A 17,917-nucleotide genomic window follows, 5' to 3' on the forward strand; every position below is an offset into this window, starting at 1 on the left:
CATAACTTATTTGCATATGCCACACCCCTGGTAAAAGCAGTGATATCAAACTAATCGGATGGCCTTGAATGCTCCATATCCTTTTCTGGAGGGAAGGAGACCGGCTTGAGGGCCAGACCGTTGCTGCCCTCAGCCGCAGGTCTGGCAGAACAGCTCTGCCTTACAGGCTTTGGGGAACGGAATAATTCCCGCAGGGCCTGGATGTCATTAGGCAGAGGGTGGAGGAAGCCACAAAAATTCTCCCTCCCACACAACCCATTTGACAGTTACGCTTTGACTTGCAAAATCACATTTTTGTGACAAAAGACCTGAAGTGGATGGTGTCCCACATTCTGCAGAGAAATCCCATCCACAGGACAACTATAAACGCAACGCCAATAACTACGATGGATATATATGCAGAATAAAATTTAAAAACAGTAAAAGCAGTGATATCAAACTAATCAGATGGCCTTGAATGCTCCATATCCTTCTCTGGAGGGAAGGAGACGGGCTTGAGGGCCAGACTGTTGCTGCCCTCAGCCGTAGGTCTGGCAGAACAGCTCTGCCTTACAGGCTTTGCGGAACGGAATTAGGTCCCGCAGGGCCTGGATGTCATTAGGCAGAAGGTGGAGGAAGCCACAAAAATTCTCCCTCCCACACAACCCATTTGACAGTTACGCTTTGACTTGCAAAATCACATTTTTGTGACAAAAGACCTGAAGTGGATGGTGTCCCACATTCTGCAGAGAAATCCCATCCACAGGGCCTCTCGTTTCAAGCATACCAACATTCTTAATTTGGGGGGGAGGGGGGGCAGTGCAGCTAGAATTTGGACCACAACATTGCAACGGACAGGAAACTGATTCAAATATAAAAAGGCCACGCAGATTAAGAACGAAAAGAGGTTTTTATACCCCGCTTTTCTCTACCTGAAGTAGTCTCAAAGCAGCTTACAATGGCCTTTCCCACCAACAGGCACCTTGTGAGGTAGGTGGGCCTGAGAGAGTTCTGAGAGAACTGTAAATGACCCAAGGTCACCCAGCAGGCTTCACGTGGAGGGAAAAGTGGGAAATCAAACCCCAGATTGGAGTCCAACACTCTTAACCACTATTTATAGAATTGGTTTTCCCTTCAGCTACTTTTATCCTATGGATCTGAACAAGCCAAAGGGCTAATTAAACAAAGTTGAGGTTATTGAGTGACAATCGGATATCACTAAGGTTTCAAAACTCGGGTTGTTGCTAAATATCAAAAGCACCATTGAGCCGGCTACATGTTTTACTTCAGTGGAGGGAAAGAACTCTAGAAGGGCATTTGCCCTAGCTAGATGTTCTGCCCTTCCATCGGCAATTAATCAAGGCAGGTACAATAAAATCCCCTATCCTGAAAGGCTATGTTCATGCCTTCCATGCGAGGTTGAATCGGTAGAGCACATGTTTTTTCAATTGCCCATTCTACAGAGAGACCCATTAGTTGATAGGATTACATTAATACAAATGGTCACATTAATACAAATAAAGGAAGGCGTCACTGGCTTCTATCAGATAAGAATGCAGAGATTACACATTCAGTTGTTGAGTTTTGTGCATTGATTCCTAGCTTGTGGGAGTCACGTTTTAAAAGTTTTTAAATTTAGATTTTTACTCTGTATATTATCTCTGTTTTTCTCTATTTCTCATATTATGTTTATATTGTACGCTGGTCTTAAGACTGTAATAATAAAACTAAACTCTTAACCACTATACCAAGCCGCTTCTCAACTCACAAATCGCATCAAGAATTTGGATGAATACGCACAGACCAGGATGGGAAGCATGGAACTTAAATGTTGGGCACAGAGGTCAAGGTATTGGGAAGCCCATGACCCTTTCTAGTGCAACTTATAAACATGGCAGAAGTGGTGAATGCTGGATAAAGCATCTGGTGTTCAGAGGGCGGAACCTTCCTCTTCTGCATTCCAAATTTAAGAAATGGCATCAACACAAAATAAAAAGAAACCAGGATGTCCCCAGCTTATAGAAGCCACAGGCCCCGGTCACACCGCAGGAAAAGCCGGGGCTTTTTAGAGCCGCAGCAAAAGAGAAGCGCGGCAGAGTGATCAGACAGATCCCCCGAGCCACCGTACATATGCTCCCCAGCGTGATCAAATGCAAGGGGGAAGCTACAAACAGGAGAGTGAGGTAAGTCAGCTGCGCATGTGTGCGCCTGCACAGTTCGACAGGGGGCCTCGCATGCTGCGGGAGACGGGCGTGTCGGCAATCACACGGCCGCCCGTGCCGCTTTGCAGGGGTTTTACTCCGCATCTTCGGCCGGAAGGGACGGGTTGGGGGCGGGTGCGCGACGCTTGCCAGATGTTGTCATCTGATCGTGCCGGTTTAATCCGCCCTCAATCCGTCCGTTCTGCGGGGCAATTCCTCCCATGTGACTTTCCTGGCACAGTGCCTGTTTGCTCCCCCACTAGCCCAAAATGCCACTGATCTGTGGATAAGGAAGATCTGTGGATAAGACAGTCCCCCCACCCCCCTCCACAAAAAACAAAAGAACTGTGGTGAAATTAACTTTATTTAGTGTGATACACAGCTGTAATCTGACAGTCAATATCCATATATTAAGAGTCACTTACTTGGCTAACAGCTAGGAGACAGCAGCGCCAGAGACACACACTCAAATATTATACACATCCACGGAGAAGGCAGTGGAAACGTGAACTGTACCGTTCACCAGATTCCTTTTTTCCTCCCTGCCTGCCCCCCCATCCCTCCCCACAAACATTTATGCTTAATTTTTTTTAAACCCCTATTCTCTGGAAAAGAGACACATTTCCAGTGTGTCTTGTGAGAACACCACAACAGCCATGGCAGGACCGGGCTGCCAGCGAGAAAGGGAGACAGGGCACCAGGTCGACTGCAGAGAAAAAGAAACAAGACACACCGACAGGACATCAGCAATTCCCAAAGAACAGGGAGGATATCTACACAGGAGGCGGGGGGGGGGGGCTGTGTTTTCAAAACTGACCGGGCCAAGTTTGTATAGGACTGCCGAGTCTGACGGAAAGGCTCCTGGGAAGGACACAACACAAAACCTTTTGAATATGGGGTGCCTGAGCACTCAAAACATTAAATTGTGGTGTGTGTGTGTGTGTGTGTGTCAGAAGAACACATGTGTCCCTGATGGCTGGCTTTTAGTGGCCAAGAACAAAGTGAGATGTGAGCGGAGAGTTCTTTTTTCCTAGCTCAAAAACCGCCCTACGCATCCAAGATGCAGCAAACCAAAACTTAATGCTCCAATCCCAGAAGAATTTTAAGCAACATGGACACTAATTTGTTTCCGGCTGTGAACCCTGCTGGTGTGCTCAGATTCCTAAATCAAGGTGGAGTAGGGGCCACATGTGTACGATCACGCAGGCACAATCCCAGTTACCACCATCTTTCCCTCTTCCAACCGATGGATTACAGGAAGTGGGTAGTACCTGAAGAAGCCCAATGCAGGCGTTAGGTAGTAACGAATGTACCTGTGAGCCCAGATGCTGTCACATGCATGAGAATCGCAGACTGGTCACCAGGAGCACAGGACCCAAATCTAGGGCTCTTTTTGTAGCAGGAACTCTTTTGCATATTAGGCGACACACCCCTAATGTAGCCAATCCTCCAAGAGCTGACAAAGCTCTTCTTACAGGGGCTACTGTCAGCTCTTGGAGGATTGGCTACATTAGGGATGTGTCGCCTAATATGCAAAGGAGTTCCTGCTACAAAAAGAGCCCCTCATCTCAGCAGGCCAGGAGTAAGAACTGGTATCCCCTAACCACAAGGGGACGAACAAGACTATGCACACCTGGATATATTGGCTTCTTTTTCTCTCCAGCTAAAAGCAGTAGAGATTTGTGTGTATGTGTGTAGTGTTAACACATTCAAAATGCAGCCATGGGATTCACGAAGGACCTCCCCTCCTCATTCTGCATCATGTCACATTGCACCTGGAAGGTTTTTTGCAGTTGTCGGTGCTTTAATAATGAAAAAAAAGCCAACAAGTAAAGTTCCCACCTCATCCAGTACGGATGAAGCGCACTTGTTGAACTCCTCCCTGCTCCATGGTTGTTACAGGGATAGGAGCCTGTCAAATAAGTTGAAAACTTTATTAAGCTGGAAACGAGGGGGAAAGGGGCATTCACAAGGAAACAAATCCTTAGTGGGCCAACTCGGGGAAGGGGGGGAATGAACCACCCATGTACCCGAACAGCAAATTGTTGAGAAAAGAGAACCGGGGTGGGGGGTGTGTGTGTCCAGCTAACATATCTCAAGGGCTAAGACCTGCCCACCCCCACCGCTGGAGCCAAGGGCAGCAATCTGCTCCTGACACCCCAGAGCCCCCACTCCTTTGCCAGAATCAAGCTATGCCTTGTAGTTACGTCTAGACTGGGCACCAAATGCCTTCCGGCTAAGGGGCAGGACTCCCATGCGCACACACAAGAATGAAGGGTCTTCGAAGGCAACCGCAGAACTACAGGGTTAAGGGCGCACCTGAGGCTTCAAGTTTTTGGCTTTGAACACAAACGAAATATACTGCAAACCGAACAAAATGGGGGTATTCGTCCGAGGAGGACCGGGAAAGGTAATCCAAAGTCACCCCTCTCCAAGATCAGCTTGCACAGTAGTGCAAACTTGCATCAGCAGCAAAGAAGAGGTATTTGAAAATATATTCTGTGCTAACCCGCAAGTTCACTAAATAGCTTCTTCCTTTAACAACTTGAGATACACAAGTAGTTTGTACACAGAAGCAGTAGACAGACAAGGATTAAAGTCACCTTCCAGGGCGTATTAAGGAAAAACGGAACCAGGTCTGGATTTGTTTGCTTAGATCTTGGGGACTGGTCAACAGCAGGTTTGGAAAAAAGATAAGCGGAAAAGACCTTTACACCCAGAGGCTGAACCAAAGCAAGCTCTGATCAGGGTTCTTCCTACACCCGACGTGGACCCGCCCAGATGGCTGCTGGGAAAGGACTCCCAAGGCGCCCCCCCCCATGAAATAAAAGGGTTAACAGGGAATTATGTCTTTCCAGCGCCGTAGCAAGCATGAAGGTAACTGTAAAGCACGTTGCATATTAAGACTGCCATATAAATGATAAGATTATACAAAAATAAGAGCTCCTGGCATTGGGCCAAGTCCATTTTACAGGCCCCTGTTTAATCCAGATTACAAGTGCAGCTCTTAGATTTGCCTAGAAAAAGATCTTTTTGAGTTAGGGGAAGGGGGAGTGTGAGGAGAAGGAGAAGACAGACATCACAGGAAAGGACTGGAGGTGCCAAAAAGATGCTTGAGAATACCGTCTTCGGGCGGGAATTCCTCTTTGCGGGCGCGCCCCCCCCCCCCGCGACCCCCCAGTCTGCCAGGGTGAGCAGGTACCAAGGCTCCCTACTACAGTCAGCCCAACTTTGGCTATCTTCTCTAATCACGTTTAACAGTAAACCGAGCACCGTCTTTCAGGAAAAGAGCTGACAACCTTCAACGTAACACGGCCACTGGTTCTGCAGAGGTCTAGGGCAACTTGGGAAATGGAAATAGCAAATGCCAGGATGAGATAATCCAAGATTCTTCCCTGTACTCCATGAAGAAAGAACAAAAGGGAAGGCAGCAAGGGGTAAGGGCACCCGGCAGGAAACCCATCTCCCTGGAGTCCTTCCGCACCCTCAAAAGTGGCGGGGCCACACCGAGCCAAGGGAGCGGCCTCCGGGAGGGGGAATGAACGGAAAGCAGCCACGAAGCAGGCCCCTCCCCCCGCCCCACCTGGCTCCACTACCTCCCTTTGCCGTTAGGTTTATCGGTGTCTTCCTAACTCGGGGAAAGCTCCTCCCCTTCTGCATTCATAGGACAACACATCTTAGGCATGCGCGCCCAAGGTAGGAAACTGAGAAAAGGGTGCCACGGCACCAAGTGCAACAACCAACAAGGGACAGGACACATTTGAGGTTCACACCATGCAGTAGGAGGGGGCAGCTGGAGCTGTCCACAGAACGGGGCCGGGGGGGGGGGCTCAATCGCACACTAGGCCCGGGTGGCAGCCCTCAGAAAGTTGCTTCTCTAGTCAATGAAAAGGGGGATGCTCTTCGGCGGGGCCGGACTGGCCGATCGGGAAAGGGTCACCGGGCGGCAGCCCCTTTAGCAGGAGCACCCGCTCTCCGTTACCGGCTGCTCAGGCGGCTTCTCTAGTTTGATGTCGATCACTGGAGGCGGCGAGTTAAGGAAGGCAGCCGGGGCGCTGAGGAGGCGGCCGAAGGAAGCCACGCAACGTACCACGCCACACCGTGGTTCAGAACGAGGAAAGCAGGTCAAAGGGGAAGGCCTTGCAAATCACAGGGGGGAGGTGGCGGGGACGGCGTCTGCCAGAGCAACCACCCCCCTGCTACCCCAGATGTCTCCCTCTGGAAACCGTTTGATGCAGGCAAGCCAGGAGGCAGCACAGGAGCCATTTAATTCGCGGTTCTGCGCAGGGTGCAGAGGCTGGCGATACGGACGGGAACGGCCAAGCCTCACCCGGGGGTGGAAAGTGCCATCAAGTCACAGCTGACTTACGGTGATCCTGCGGGGTTCTCGGGGCAAGAGGCATTCAAAGGCCCCACTTGCTACACACCCTGTTCTTACTGGGGAGGAGTGGGGTTAGAATAACCTTTTGCTGATGTTCCCATTAGGGGATTCAGTCAGCGAACGGAGCGGATATGGCCGTGCCTTGTGTAAGTCAAAATACGGGTGGCAGAAAGATACTGGAATGTAAAGGACAATTTAATTTGCTTTGACAGTTATTGAAAAGTTAATGATATTAGAAGAAAGTTAACTATAAGAAAACAATAGGTGAGAGAAATGTTACCTGTAGATTACGATTAAAAGATAAGGGAAAATAGAAGAAAATTTAAGAAATGGGTGGAGGTTGGAGCACTGTGGGAAGCCAAGGGGGGGGGAGAGTAATAGAAGAAAGGATGTATAACAGCGAATAATATAATCTGTATTTGACTTAATAATATATCCTAATAGTTTTTTGGGGGGAAAATACGGGTGGCAGAAAGCGTCGAGTCACAGCGGGCTTATGGGAACCCCGCGTGGTTCTCAAGGCAGACAGAGGTGGCCTGCGAAGCAACCCGGGACTTCCCTGGTGGTCTCCCATCCAAATACTCACCAGGGCCAACCCTGCTTAGCTTCTGAGATCTGACAAGATCAGGCTCGCCAGACCCATGCAGGTCAGGCTAATGGTTACCGGCCCACCTTCAGGACAGCCCTCCGGCACAGCTAGTTGCTACATGGGGGCGGGGGGGGGGGGAGGTCGAACTGCAAGGACCGCCAGTTGCCAATAGTTTCCTGCATGTGTCACAAGCGACACAATGCGTCTCCTTCTGATCAGGCGCAAAGAGTAGAGCTGTCTCCCAAAGCCGTTTGGAATGGCAGCTCCTCCTTCCGTTTTGATCAAGAAGAGACGCGGCGAGTGGTCTAGCGGCATCTTTAAGACCGGCCAAGCTTTATTCAAGGTGTGAGCTTTCGTGGGCAAGCACACTTCTTCAGATCTGAATCTGTACGGTGCCTTGGCCCTCGGGATTTGTCGGGCAGGGTAAGGCAGGGCTTGAAGGGCCAAGGTGCCCCCGTGCCAAACGTTTCATTGCACAAACAAAAGGAATTAACTGTGCGGGGCGTCAATACCAATTTCAAAAAAAGTCAAGAAATAATGAGAGAAGATTCATTGATAGACAAATAAGCGAACCATTTATACAATTGTCAAATCCCAGGCAAAATTATTCATACAATACACAATTCATCACCAGGGCATACATGATTAAACGCAAGTCCTCCATATGGCTCACAACGTCCAAAACATTCCAAAGTGCTCATTCCCTCCTCATGAACAAGATGCTTCACAGTGTAAAAGGGGGAACAACGAGCTTCCAGAAGATATCTGCTCCAACAGTTCCAAAAGAGGAACACTTGAACGGCTCCAAAAGAACTATGGGATTGCCGGCTTCCTCAATATGCTCCGCGTTTCAGCAACATGGCTTCATCAAGTTGGAACCAGTGACTTGCAGGATATCACTGAAAAGCAGGCTCGGCGTATTCAATTTCAGCATATTCAATATCAATTTCAAAAGGGGCTACGCCTTCACAACACTCAATAGTCTCACAGACATACTGGCAAAATGCAGAGCATATTGAGTTCTTTCGGAACTGTCCCAGTGTCCCTCTTTGGAACCAATGTACATTGTATGAATAATTTTGCCTAGGATTTGATCATTGTATAAATGGCTTGCTTATAAATGAATGTTCTCTAATTTATTTATCGATTGTTGAAACTGGTATTGACACCACACATAGTTAATTCTTTTTGTTCCTATACATACTGTGTGTGTCACTATCACATTGGAGAAACATTTCATTATAGCATGTAGTATTTTCATCAATCATTTATTGTAAGGGTCTCTTGGTGATTCTCATCAGAAGTGTAAAGCTTACTTAGGGGAGGGACTGGAGGTTAGCTTTTTGTTGTGATGACAACCAGAGTTATCCCACATATATTCATAGACTACAACACTTTTGTGATAGCTCTGGCTGTGGCTCAGTGGAAGAGCCTCCGCTTTGCATGCAGAAGGTCCCAGGTTCAGTCCCCGGCATCTCCAGTTAAAAGCAACAGGCAGTAGGTGATGTGAAAGACCTCCACCTGAGACCCTGGAGAGCAGCTGCCAGTCTGAGTAGACAATACTGACTTTAATGGACCAAGGGGGTCTGATTCAGCATAAGGTAGTTTCACGTGTTCAAAAAATGACAAGCAACTGTGAGGAGTTTAAAGTAAAGGTAAAGGTTCCCTTGCTCGAAAGCCAGTCGAGTCCGACTCTAGGGTTGCGGTGCTCATCTCCGTTTCCAAGCCGAAGAGCCAGCGCTGTCCGAAGACGTTTCCGTGGTCATGTGGCCGGCATGACTAAACCCCAAGGAGCACGGAACGCTGTTACCTTCCCACCGAAGTGGTACCTATTTATCTACTTGCAATGTCTTGCTTTCGAACTGCTAGGTTGGCAGGAGCTGGAACTAGAGACGGGAGCTCACTCCGTCATGCGGCACACCCGGGTCTCGAACTGCTGAACTACCGACCTTCCACAGCCTGCAGTTCAGCGTCTTAACCACCTGAGCCACCGCAGCTCCGTGAGGAGTTTAGGAATAAGGTTTTGTGCGGAGGCAGTGATTTGAAAGTGTGGTCAGTAAACCCTGAAGGCTGAAAAATAAGTCTGGCTCCTACAGCCAAAGGAAATTGGTCAAGGCCTGAGAGAAGGATACTGTCGTCTTTGCTCTTCTCTGGAGCGCTGTCCATCCCTGGTAAGGCAGCTGCCACACGCCGGAAAAGCTGAAAGGCAACATGAGATGGAGGTGAGATCAGGACCTGGGGAAGGGGGCGCATTTGGCAAACACAAGAAAATACACGAAAAAGAGGTTAGCACACACACAAACAATGAATGCACAGATGTCAATGCTGTGGGTGATTTGCACAAAGAACAGCTAAATCAGGAATCAAAGCTGCATCTGGCCTTTTGTTAGCAGCTCTGACGGAAAGGAGAAATTGATTCATTACATGATTTGGGAATATAATCATTCTCAGCCAACCAAGTCCAGGATTCAAACGCGCACTTTTGTGAAAAGGCAACAAAGCTACACCAAGCAAGAAAGATTAAAAAATCCAGACATGAACCTCTGGGAAGTTTGGCACTCTGTTGCTGAGGGAGAGCCAGAACACACTTTTAACAGTGTCGACAACTGCAGACTTCAAGCATGTAGAAGCAAGGTCCTTCCCTTTCCCAAAAGAGAAACAGAAGTGCAAGCCACAAACAGGGAGCCATGCTGAGCGCTGGAATTACAAGGGATCGGGCATTTTGAAGAAATACTTTAGCTCTGTGAGATCCTCATGAAAGGAAAGCTCTTTATTGCCAGTGAGGTATATAGAAGGAAAAGAATCTAAAACCGGATGTGGAGGAGGAAGAAGAGGAGGAGGAGTCCTACTCACAGGACTCAACAAGCCAAATTTCCTCATCATCAGAATAATCTGAATCGGAGAAAGGAGCGGCCGCTCCCAAACTGCAGAAAACGAAGAAATCTAAGAAGAAAAGACTCTAAAACTAAAGCATGAGTAATTTTAGCAGCAATTGTGCCAAGCTAATAATTTTATATTTGTATAATCGAACTAATCTCTGTATAACCTGTATTAATAGGTTAAAAAGATCTATTCTTTTAGCTTTTCAGATCGTGATTTGTATTAGTCTTTACCCTATCCCCATATCCAGTAGGAGATTTAGAACAGAGTGGTAGTTTTCCTTCCCCTATCCAGTAGACTTTATGTATCTAGATCTCCCTGACCCATTTCCCATAGTAATAGTGATAGGGCATTAGTATTCCTTTCCACATCCCATATTTGTAGTGTGTAGAAAGTGCAAAATAAAAAAATCCCCCTTCAGGGGGCCAAAAAAATATATATGAAAGGAAAGCTCTTTATTGCTAGTGAGGTATAGTGGTCACAGTGCAAGACTGGGAGATCCAAGCTCGAACCCCCAGTCTGCCATGGAAGGTTGCTGGGCGACTTTGGGACAGTCACATTCTCACTTAAACTTCACAGGGCTGTGAGGATCGAACAGAGAGGAATTCTGCAAGCAGCTTTGGATCCCTCCCCACTGGGGAGAAAGTCAGGGTATAACTGGGGTAAACAGAACAATTTAAAGTCTATTTAAAAAAAAAAAAAGAACTACTGACACATTTAATATGTAACAGCAAATAGGACAAGCCATGTCAGTGTCACTCAACAAACCTACGCCGGCAGCCACAAGAAGAAAACCACACCCCATTCATTCTTGTGCACCTCTTAATTGACCCTGCAAAGGGATACTGGCCCTCTGTGTCTGGGGAGCAAAGGTCACGGCACTGCAAATCGGGACCCCAGACAACTGGCATCCATAAATGCCACACTGTAAGTTTGTTCCAAGGTTATACTAATTCTGCAACAAGAAAGGCTCAATTTGGCATCTGGTTCAAATCCTGCAAGTTTGCCAGCATTTTGCTGTTGTACGCTAGTCATGGGGAAAGGCCAAGAATTGCGCTCTGCAGCACAGACCCTGGACGGCTGATACGGGCACGGCCCCCAGCTTCTTAAGAGCACTGGTGAAAGGCCAAATTAAAAGTTCACTTTGGGGGGGAAACGTACAGAAATGGGAACCTATATACACTGCTGGATGGATTGTCCCAAAATTGCAGTATTTTGGGATCAGGTATTAGTTCATGTAAGAAGTATTACAGGACAATCAATAGTTAGAAATCCTGAATCGCTTCTTTTGAACGTGCACAATGAAAAAAAAATCGCAATAATATATATATATATATATATATATCTAATGGAAAAATAAACAGATACATTGAGACCATCGTATGGTTGCCAATTTTAACGTATCTTGGTGACCAAAAGGAAATACCAGATGTGATAAGATACATTTCACTTATGGTGATTACTTCCTATATTCATACAACCCTGTAAAACACTATATGTTCTTTCTTTATGCTAATATAATGTACTTCAGTTTCTTATACTGTTATTTGGTTATATCTTTGTAATGCTTGCTGAAAAATTAATAAAATGCTTAACATTTTTTTTAAAAAAATAAAGCACGGCCCAAATGAGTTCTGTTTTATTATTAAGCCGCTGTCAGGGACCTGAGCAACCCCCAGGCTCCCCTGCTCGGAGGGAAGCCAGGGACACCCCCTCGGTGTCCATGCATCAACACAGCAACACGCGTGGCCCCTTTAAGGCAGAACCGCCTGCTCCATTCCTGAATAAGCACTGGCCCTTTAACAGCCCACTGCCCGATCAGCAGAGAAATGAGATGAAATGTAGCTGGGATATGAGGGATGGGGGGGTGCAGCAGATTCCCACAGGAATTGCTCAGGTCCAAGGGGAGTCTCAGAGGGACCAGCCCCAGGACAAGCCGGGCCCTTCCTAAGGCAAAGAGGTCAAGGAGGACACACTGACTCTTGCTCCTGAGGCTGCAGGGTAATGAAAGAGGTGAAGAACCAGGATAACGAAACCCCCTTCCCTCACAGTCTGAGGCCTGTGGAAGGGTTACACTAGTGGCCCCCTGCTGGCAAAGATCTGCCGGGCCTGGGCAAGTCTTCTGCCACAGCAATTCCTCACAGATGCTGTGTAGCTGCAGGGAACTCCAGTTGGGTGGAGTCGGGTTCCTCACACCCAACCCTTAAACAACAACAACAACAACAATCCCCCCCCCCCCCCCATAAGTCTGCGGAAACCTAGAGTCAAATGCATGCTCACCCTAAAACAAGCATTGCCATCCTAAGCAGACTTACACCCACTGACTTCAGTGGACTTAAAAGGGTATAATTCTGTTTAGGATGGCACTGCAGTTGACTTACACCTGTCCAGCCTAACCTACCTCACAGGGAACCATGTTGCAAGAGGCTTAAAACGGTAAAAGCTCCTTTCACAGGGGGAAGGGGGGGGGGAGAACACTACCATCTGTGGAACAGGTCCAGGAGGGCTAGTGGAGAAAGCAAGAACTCTGTATGCAGCCCTGAGCACCTTCCTCGAATGGCAGGATTTTAAGTAGCATGATTCTAGCAGGAATTACCAACACATTTAATTATATCTACATAGCTGTAAGAGCAAGAACTCTTTTAAATGAAAACAGAATGGCATCAAACCCTGCATGCAACATGAGGGCTGGTGGAGAGAGAAGTTCAAAGTCTCCTTCCTTCCAGAGCTCAGTGCCAGAAATAAGGAAATCTGTTCCCTTTTACAAAGTCCGTGTGTGGCCAAAGAGGGGCTCAGCCCATGGCTGACTGGAAGGGGGAGGGCCCCTCAGAGAAAGAGGCCACACATCTGGGGCCAGACCACAGACGGAATGCCAGGAAAGGCTTCCCTGGGAAGTCAGGTGTAGCCAAAAACCCACTCAAGTTGAGCAAGGCTGGTTTGGCTGCATCTGGACTATTGGGGCTAGCCCTCTGGCTGCGGAGTGCCCGGAGGCACAGTTGGCTCCTAGGCAATGCTCCCTCTAAGCTGTGGAGTCTTGTGAGCAAAAATTCTGCTTTGTGAGCTACTGGCATTAAACTTGTGAGCGAGCAATTTGGCTACTGCACAAATTAGTTTGCTTTGGAGCCATCCTTCCTGAGCTAAGACAAGAATGTGTGAGCCAGAGGCTAAAAAACTGAGCTAGCTCACACTAACTCAGCTTAGAGGGAACACTGCTCCTAGGATGTCTGACACTCACGGGCAGCAGACCCAGATCACGAGGAGAGTGCGCCTAGTCAGCCAACCTGACTCCTAGGAGAGAGACCTGAAACTGGCAAGGCCAAGGGCATGAGGCGGAGAGAGCCAGCAAGAAGGCTGCTGAACTCGACTGCTTCCTTGAAAAACAACTGGGGGCTCTACGGTATCTACTGTCCAAGTCGGGTGGAAGGAGTGCTGGGAGGTCACTTTGTGATTATTGAAATAAGACAGTGCCGCACAGGCCGAGGAGAGAGAAGTTCAAAGTCTCCTTCCTTACAGAGCTTTAATAAGGCCATTATCAGCAGTGCCAGAAACAAGGAACTCTGTGCCCTTTTACAAAGTCTGTGTGTGGCCAAAGAGGGGCTCAGCCCATGGCTGACTGGGAGGGGGAGGGCCCCTCAGAGAAAGAGGCCACACAACTGGGGCCAGACCACAGACAGAATGCCAGGAAAGGCTTCCCCGGGAAGTCAGGTGTGGCCAAATACCCACTCAGTTGAGCAAGGCTGGTTTGGCTGCATCTGGACTATTGGGGCTAGCCCTCCGGCTGCGGAGTGCCCGGAGGCACAGTTGGCTCCTAGGCAATGCTCCCTCTAAGCTGTGGAGTCTTGTGAGCAAAAATTCTGCTTTGTGAGCTACTGGCATTAAACTTGTGAGCGAACAATTTGGCTACTGCACAAATTAGTTTGCTTTGGAGCCATCCTTCCTGAGCTAAGACAAGAATGTGTGAGCCAGAGGCTAAAAAACTGAGCTAGCTCACACTAACTCAGCTTAGAGGGAACACTGCTCCTAGGATGTCTGACACTCACGGGCAGCAGACCCAGATCACGAGGAGAGTGCGCCTAGTCAGCCAACCTGACTCCTAGGAGAGAGACCTGAAACTGGCAAGGCCAAGGGCATGAGGCGGAGAGAGCCAGCAAGAAGGCTGAACTCGACTGCTTCCTTGAAAAACAACTGGGGGCTCTACTGTATCTACTGTCCAAGTCAGGTGGAAGGAGCACTGGGAGGTCACTTTGTGATTGAAATAAGACAGTGCCGCACAGGCCGCCTCTCATTCAAAGCCACCCGTGAAAAGCTGGGACCGTGCCCAATGTCCAGTTGCTCTGAACCCCTCCCCTGTATCGCGGGTATCCCAGGAGGGCATGCCCACGCCCACCATGTCAACATTATCCTCCCTTTCCAAATGGAATCTATGGCTTACTGTAGCTTTTTAAAAAACAAAACAGAAACTCAAGAATACTGATTGGATAAGCCAGACAGGAAAATGAGTATTCCATGAATGGACACAGCCATGAGCTGGCTTGGAGAAGAACGGGGGGAAATCTAGAGTTCACTCTTCGGATGCAGTGCCAGGTTACCTGTTTCACATTGTATCCAGTCTTTGCACTAGTCTCAATAAACATCACACTCAGTTCTTTGGCTCTCTGTTCACCTTCTTCTGTAGTAATTTGCCTGAAGAGAGAGATGCAAATGGGAGAGAAGGTAACAAGGCATTAGACCTAGAAGGAGGCAGAGGCGGCGGAGGAGGAAGGAGGAGGAAGAAGAGGAGGACCCATCATTATAACCCCCACCCCCGTTTCCTATCAGGACTAAACGACCATCCAGTCTCCAAACTTTCATAAACTACCCCCATCTCAGCTGCAAGAGACCACCTCACAATACGAACAGAGGAGAGGAAGATACTGTTAACTACATTGGTGTTTAATCTTAGAAAGAGCCTCCTACAGCTATAGCCAATCGAAGCTGTTTTCTTATATCCACAAAGCTGATTAAGCTTCTCAATCTTTCAGTTGCACATGGAGCAAAGAAATACATGCTAAATAACCACGGATGCTGCTGAGAGAGACACAGCATCCCCCACTTGTTAGGGGACAGCTGAAACTGATCTTGCAGTAGACTTTATTTGGGAAAACAGATGAATCACCTGGGTAAGACAAAAGGCTGGTTCAGTCAAATCTGAACTCATGATGCACATAAGCTAACAGAACACTTCTGACACCCTCTGGAACTTTGCAATTATTTATTTATTTATTTTATTCAATTTATATCCCGCCCTCCCCGCAGCGCAGGCTCCGGGCGGCTTACAAAGAGGCATGCGCCAATATAAAAACATATTTAAAATCATTTAAGATCACTACAATACAAATAAAATCACATTAACCAATTACTAAATAAAGTGCTCTAGAGGTTATTTCCCAAGATGGCGTATTTCACTGCTCTATTTCCACTACTTTGTTCCTCAGCATAATCTGCTCCGGGAACCACTGATGTTCCCTCTTCCAGGGCCAGGTTAAGATGGACAATAGTGATGGTAGTGGCGGCTCCTACTCATACGCCTGGTGGAAGAGCTCCGTCTTACAGGCCCTGCGGAACTGTACAAGGTCCCGCAGGGCCCGGATCTCCACCTTTATTTCCCTTTATTTCTGCCAAGACTTGAGCCTTTGGTTTCAACAGCTGCTTTTAACCAAGGGCAACAGCTACACAAGAGAAGCACAGTTCCACCTACTCCCTTCCTGATGTGCTGCAGCTAAAGGCATTCCTCCACATCATGTTCAGCCATTCCTTCCCCAAGTCTGATTTTCTGGCCATACTGTCTCAAACTTCAAATAAGTTTTCCACGAGGCACTACAGCTTGCAGTTCCATTTACATTTCAGGTCATGATTACAGTCATTTCTTTTTCAGAGCTGAGCCTGCTCACCAACCATCTTCAGAAAGAGCACACAATTCAGCAATCCCTCCTGAAAACACGGACTAAGGTCCATGTGCTACATATGTAGAAAGGCTTGACAAGTGGCTGAGAACGTGGACATTCGAGCCATAAAGATTTGACTGTCTAGGAATGGTACAAGGCCGGGGAGGGGGGGCGCTCCCTCAGCTTGACCCCAAATCAAGAGCTTATTTCTGAGCTCTGTTCCATACAGACATGTTTGCTCCCTAACTATTCAAGGTGATCTTCTGCTTTACTAATGCAAGAACAGCATGAAAACCTGGGGAGGCAGCAGGAGAGCAAGCAAGCAAGCAAGCAAGCTTACGGTCCTTAGAGAGCAGAATCGCATTTGGAGAAGAGGCCACCACTGACTCTCTAGGAGTATCAGCCTAATGTTCTGAGAGACTCTTCTTAATTACTCATGGGGAGGGGGGGGGGAACGCCTCGTAACAACCGTCCTACCAAGGCATCCTTAGGTGCCTTTGGCTGCATTATGACCCGCCCGTTTCACTGCAGAAGAGGACCAGAATGGAGCCCCTTTGCACTGAGCCTTTAAAAGTTCTGCCAAGTCTGCCTTCTGCTTCCCCAAATTACCTTTTGTCCGCAAGGTCGGTCTTATTCCCCACCAGCATGATTATGACATCACTTCCTCTCTCTGTTCGCACATCGTCAATCCATTTGGAAGTTTGCTGGAAGGAATTCAGATCTGAGGGGGGGGGGAGAGAAAGAACCCCAGAAAGGGCAAAGCTGTTATCTTTTGCAAAAACAGAATGCTTGTATACCTCGAGGACCTTACAAGTTTGCAGGCACGACACACGGCAAGGCCAAGCTGTTTGCTTGTAGTCAAATGACGTGGAGTTCTGTGCGCTAACCCCGTCTCAAGAGGAGCTTTCTATACATGAAACAAATCACTCACTTGTAATGTCATAGACTACCACTGCAATAGTTGAGTCACGGATGTAGCTGGGAATGAGGCTACGGAATCGCTCCTGGCCCGCTGTGTCCCAAAGCTGAAGTCGGACCTGCTGGTACCAGTCCAGGGAGGAACGGAAAGACAAAGACAGAAAAGAGAGAAAACTATTCTTTAGAGGGAAGGCCATTAGAAAGAATTTCATTAGCCCTGCAAAGATGTGCCCTGCAGAAAAGAACTCTGAACACACAGACGGGTCAAGCAGACAACCCGGCGGAGAGAAGGGGAAAACCCACCCCGTAGCATGGGGCTGGAACCTGTGGATCCACTCTGCTAACAGTGGCACTTTCGTGTGTTGCAAGAGGCTTAAAAGGGTAAAAGCTCCTTTCACAGAGGGAAAGGGGGGGAGAACACCACCATCTGTGGAACAGGTCCAGGAGATCTGCCCATGGAGCATTTTTGCTACCACAGAGCCAACTGCTGCCTCCCATCTCCCTAAAGAAGGTTATCTACCCAGACAATGGAACCAATACTGCCAGTTTGTCCAGGGCACTCAACTTCAATCTTTACGTCCTGGAGGACAACAGTTAAGTGTTCTGGGATCACTGATCTGAGCAGGTAAAGATGAATGCCTGTAGGAAAGCTGTGTTCTTCTAAAAACTCTTCTATGGCTCCGATCAGACGCAGAAGTTGCTGTGGAAGCGGCACGAATGCCGGATGGATTATAAGGGCGCGATCACATAGCAACATCTGGCCAGCATAGCGCACCTGTCGCAGCCGGCCGAAGATGCGGAGTAAAAAGCTACCTAAATGAGGAGCTGCAGTGGCTCAAGTGATTAAGACGCTGAACTGCAGGCTGTGGAAGGTTCAGGAGGTCGAGACCCAGTGCCACATGACGGAGCGAGCTCCCGTCTCTAGTTCCAGCTCCTGCCAACCTAGCAGTTCGAAAGCAAGAAATTGCAAGTAGATAAATAGGTACCACTTCGGTGGGAAGGTAACAGCGTTCCGTGCGTCTTGGTGTTTAGTCATGCCGGCCAC

The 17,917-nt window shown here is 48.2% G+C and overlaps 1 protein-coding gene across 2 annotated transcripts in view; it reads right to left on the bottom strand.

The window, feature by feature from the left end:
* Positions 1-5,355: 5,355 nt before the first annotated feature.
* Positions 5,356-17,917, bottom strand: part of RAB41 (RAB41, member RAS oncogene family) — a 24,173-nt gene continuing 11,611 nt past the window's right edge. The window contains exons 3-7 of one of the 2 annotated variants that reach the window (XM_015411342.1): positions 16,886-16,991; positions 16,564-16,675; positions 14,620-14,713; positions 9,283-9,349; positions 5,356-6,200 (exon numbers count right to left, since the gene is read on the bottom strand). In XM_015411342.1, the coding sequence (XP_015266828.1) occupies positions 6,136-6,200; positions 9,283-9,349; positions 14,620-14,713; positions 16,564-16,675; positions 16,886-16,991 (444 nt within the window). In that variant the 3' untranslated portion in view covers positions 5,356-6,135. The remainder of the gene's footprint in view (positions 6,201-9,282; positions 9,350-14,619; positions 14,714-16,563; positions 16,676-16,885; positions 16,992-17,917) is intronic. The other variant, XM_015411341.1, reaches the window with a different exon arrangement.

Source organism: Gekko japonicus, unplaced genomic scaffold (genome assembly GCF_001447785.1).
Source record: "Gekko japonicus isolate JY-2015 unplaced genomic scaffold, Gekko_japonicus_V1.1 scaffold2365, whole genome shotgun sequence".
NCBI lineage: Eukaryota > Metazoa > Chordata > Lepidosauria > Squamata > Gekkonidae > Gekko > Gekko japonicus.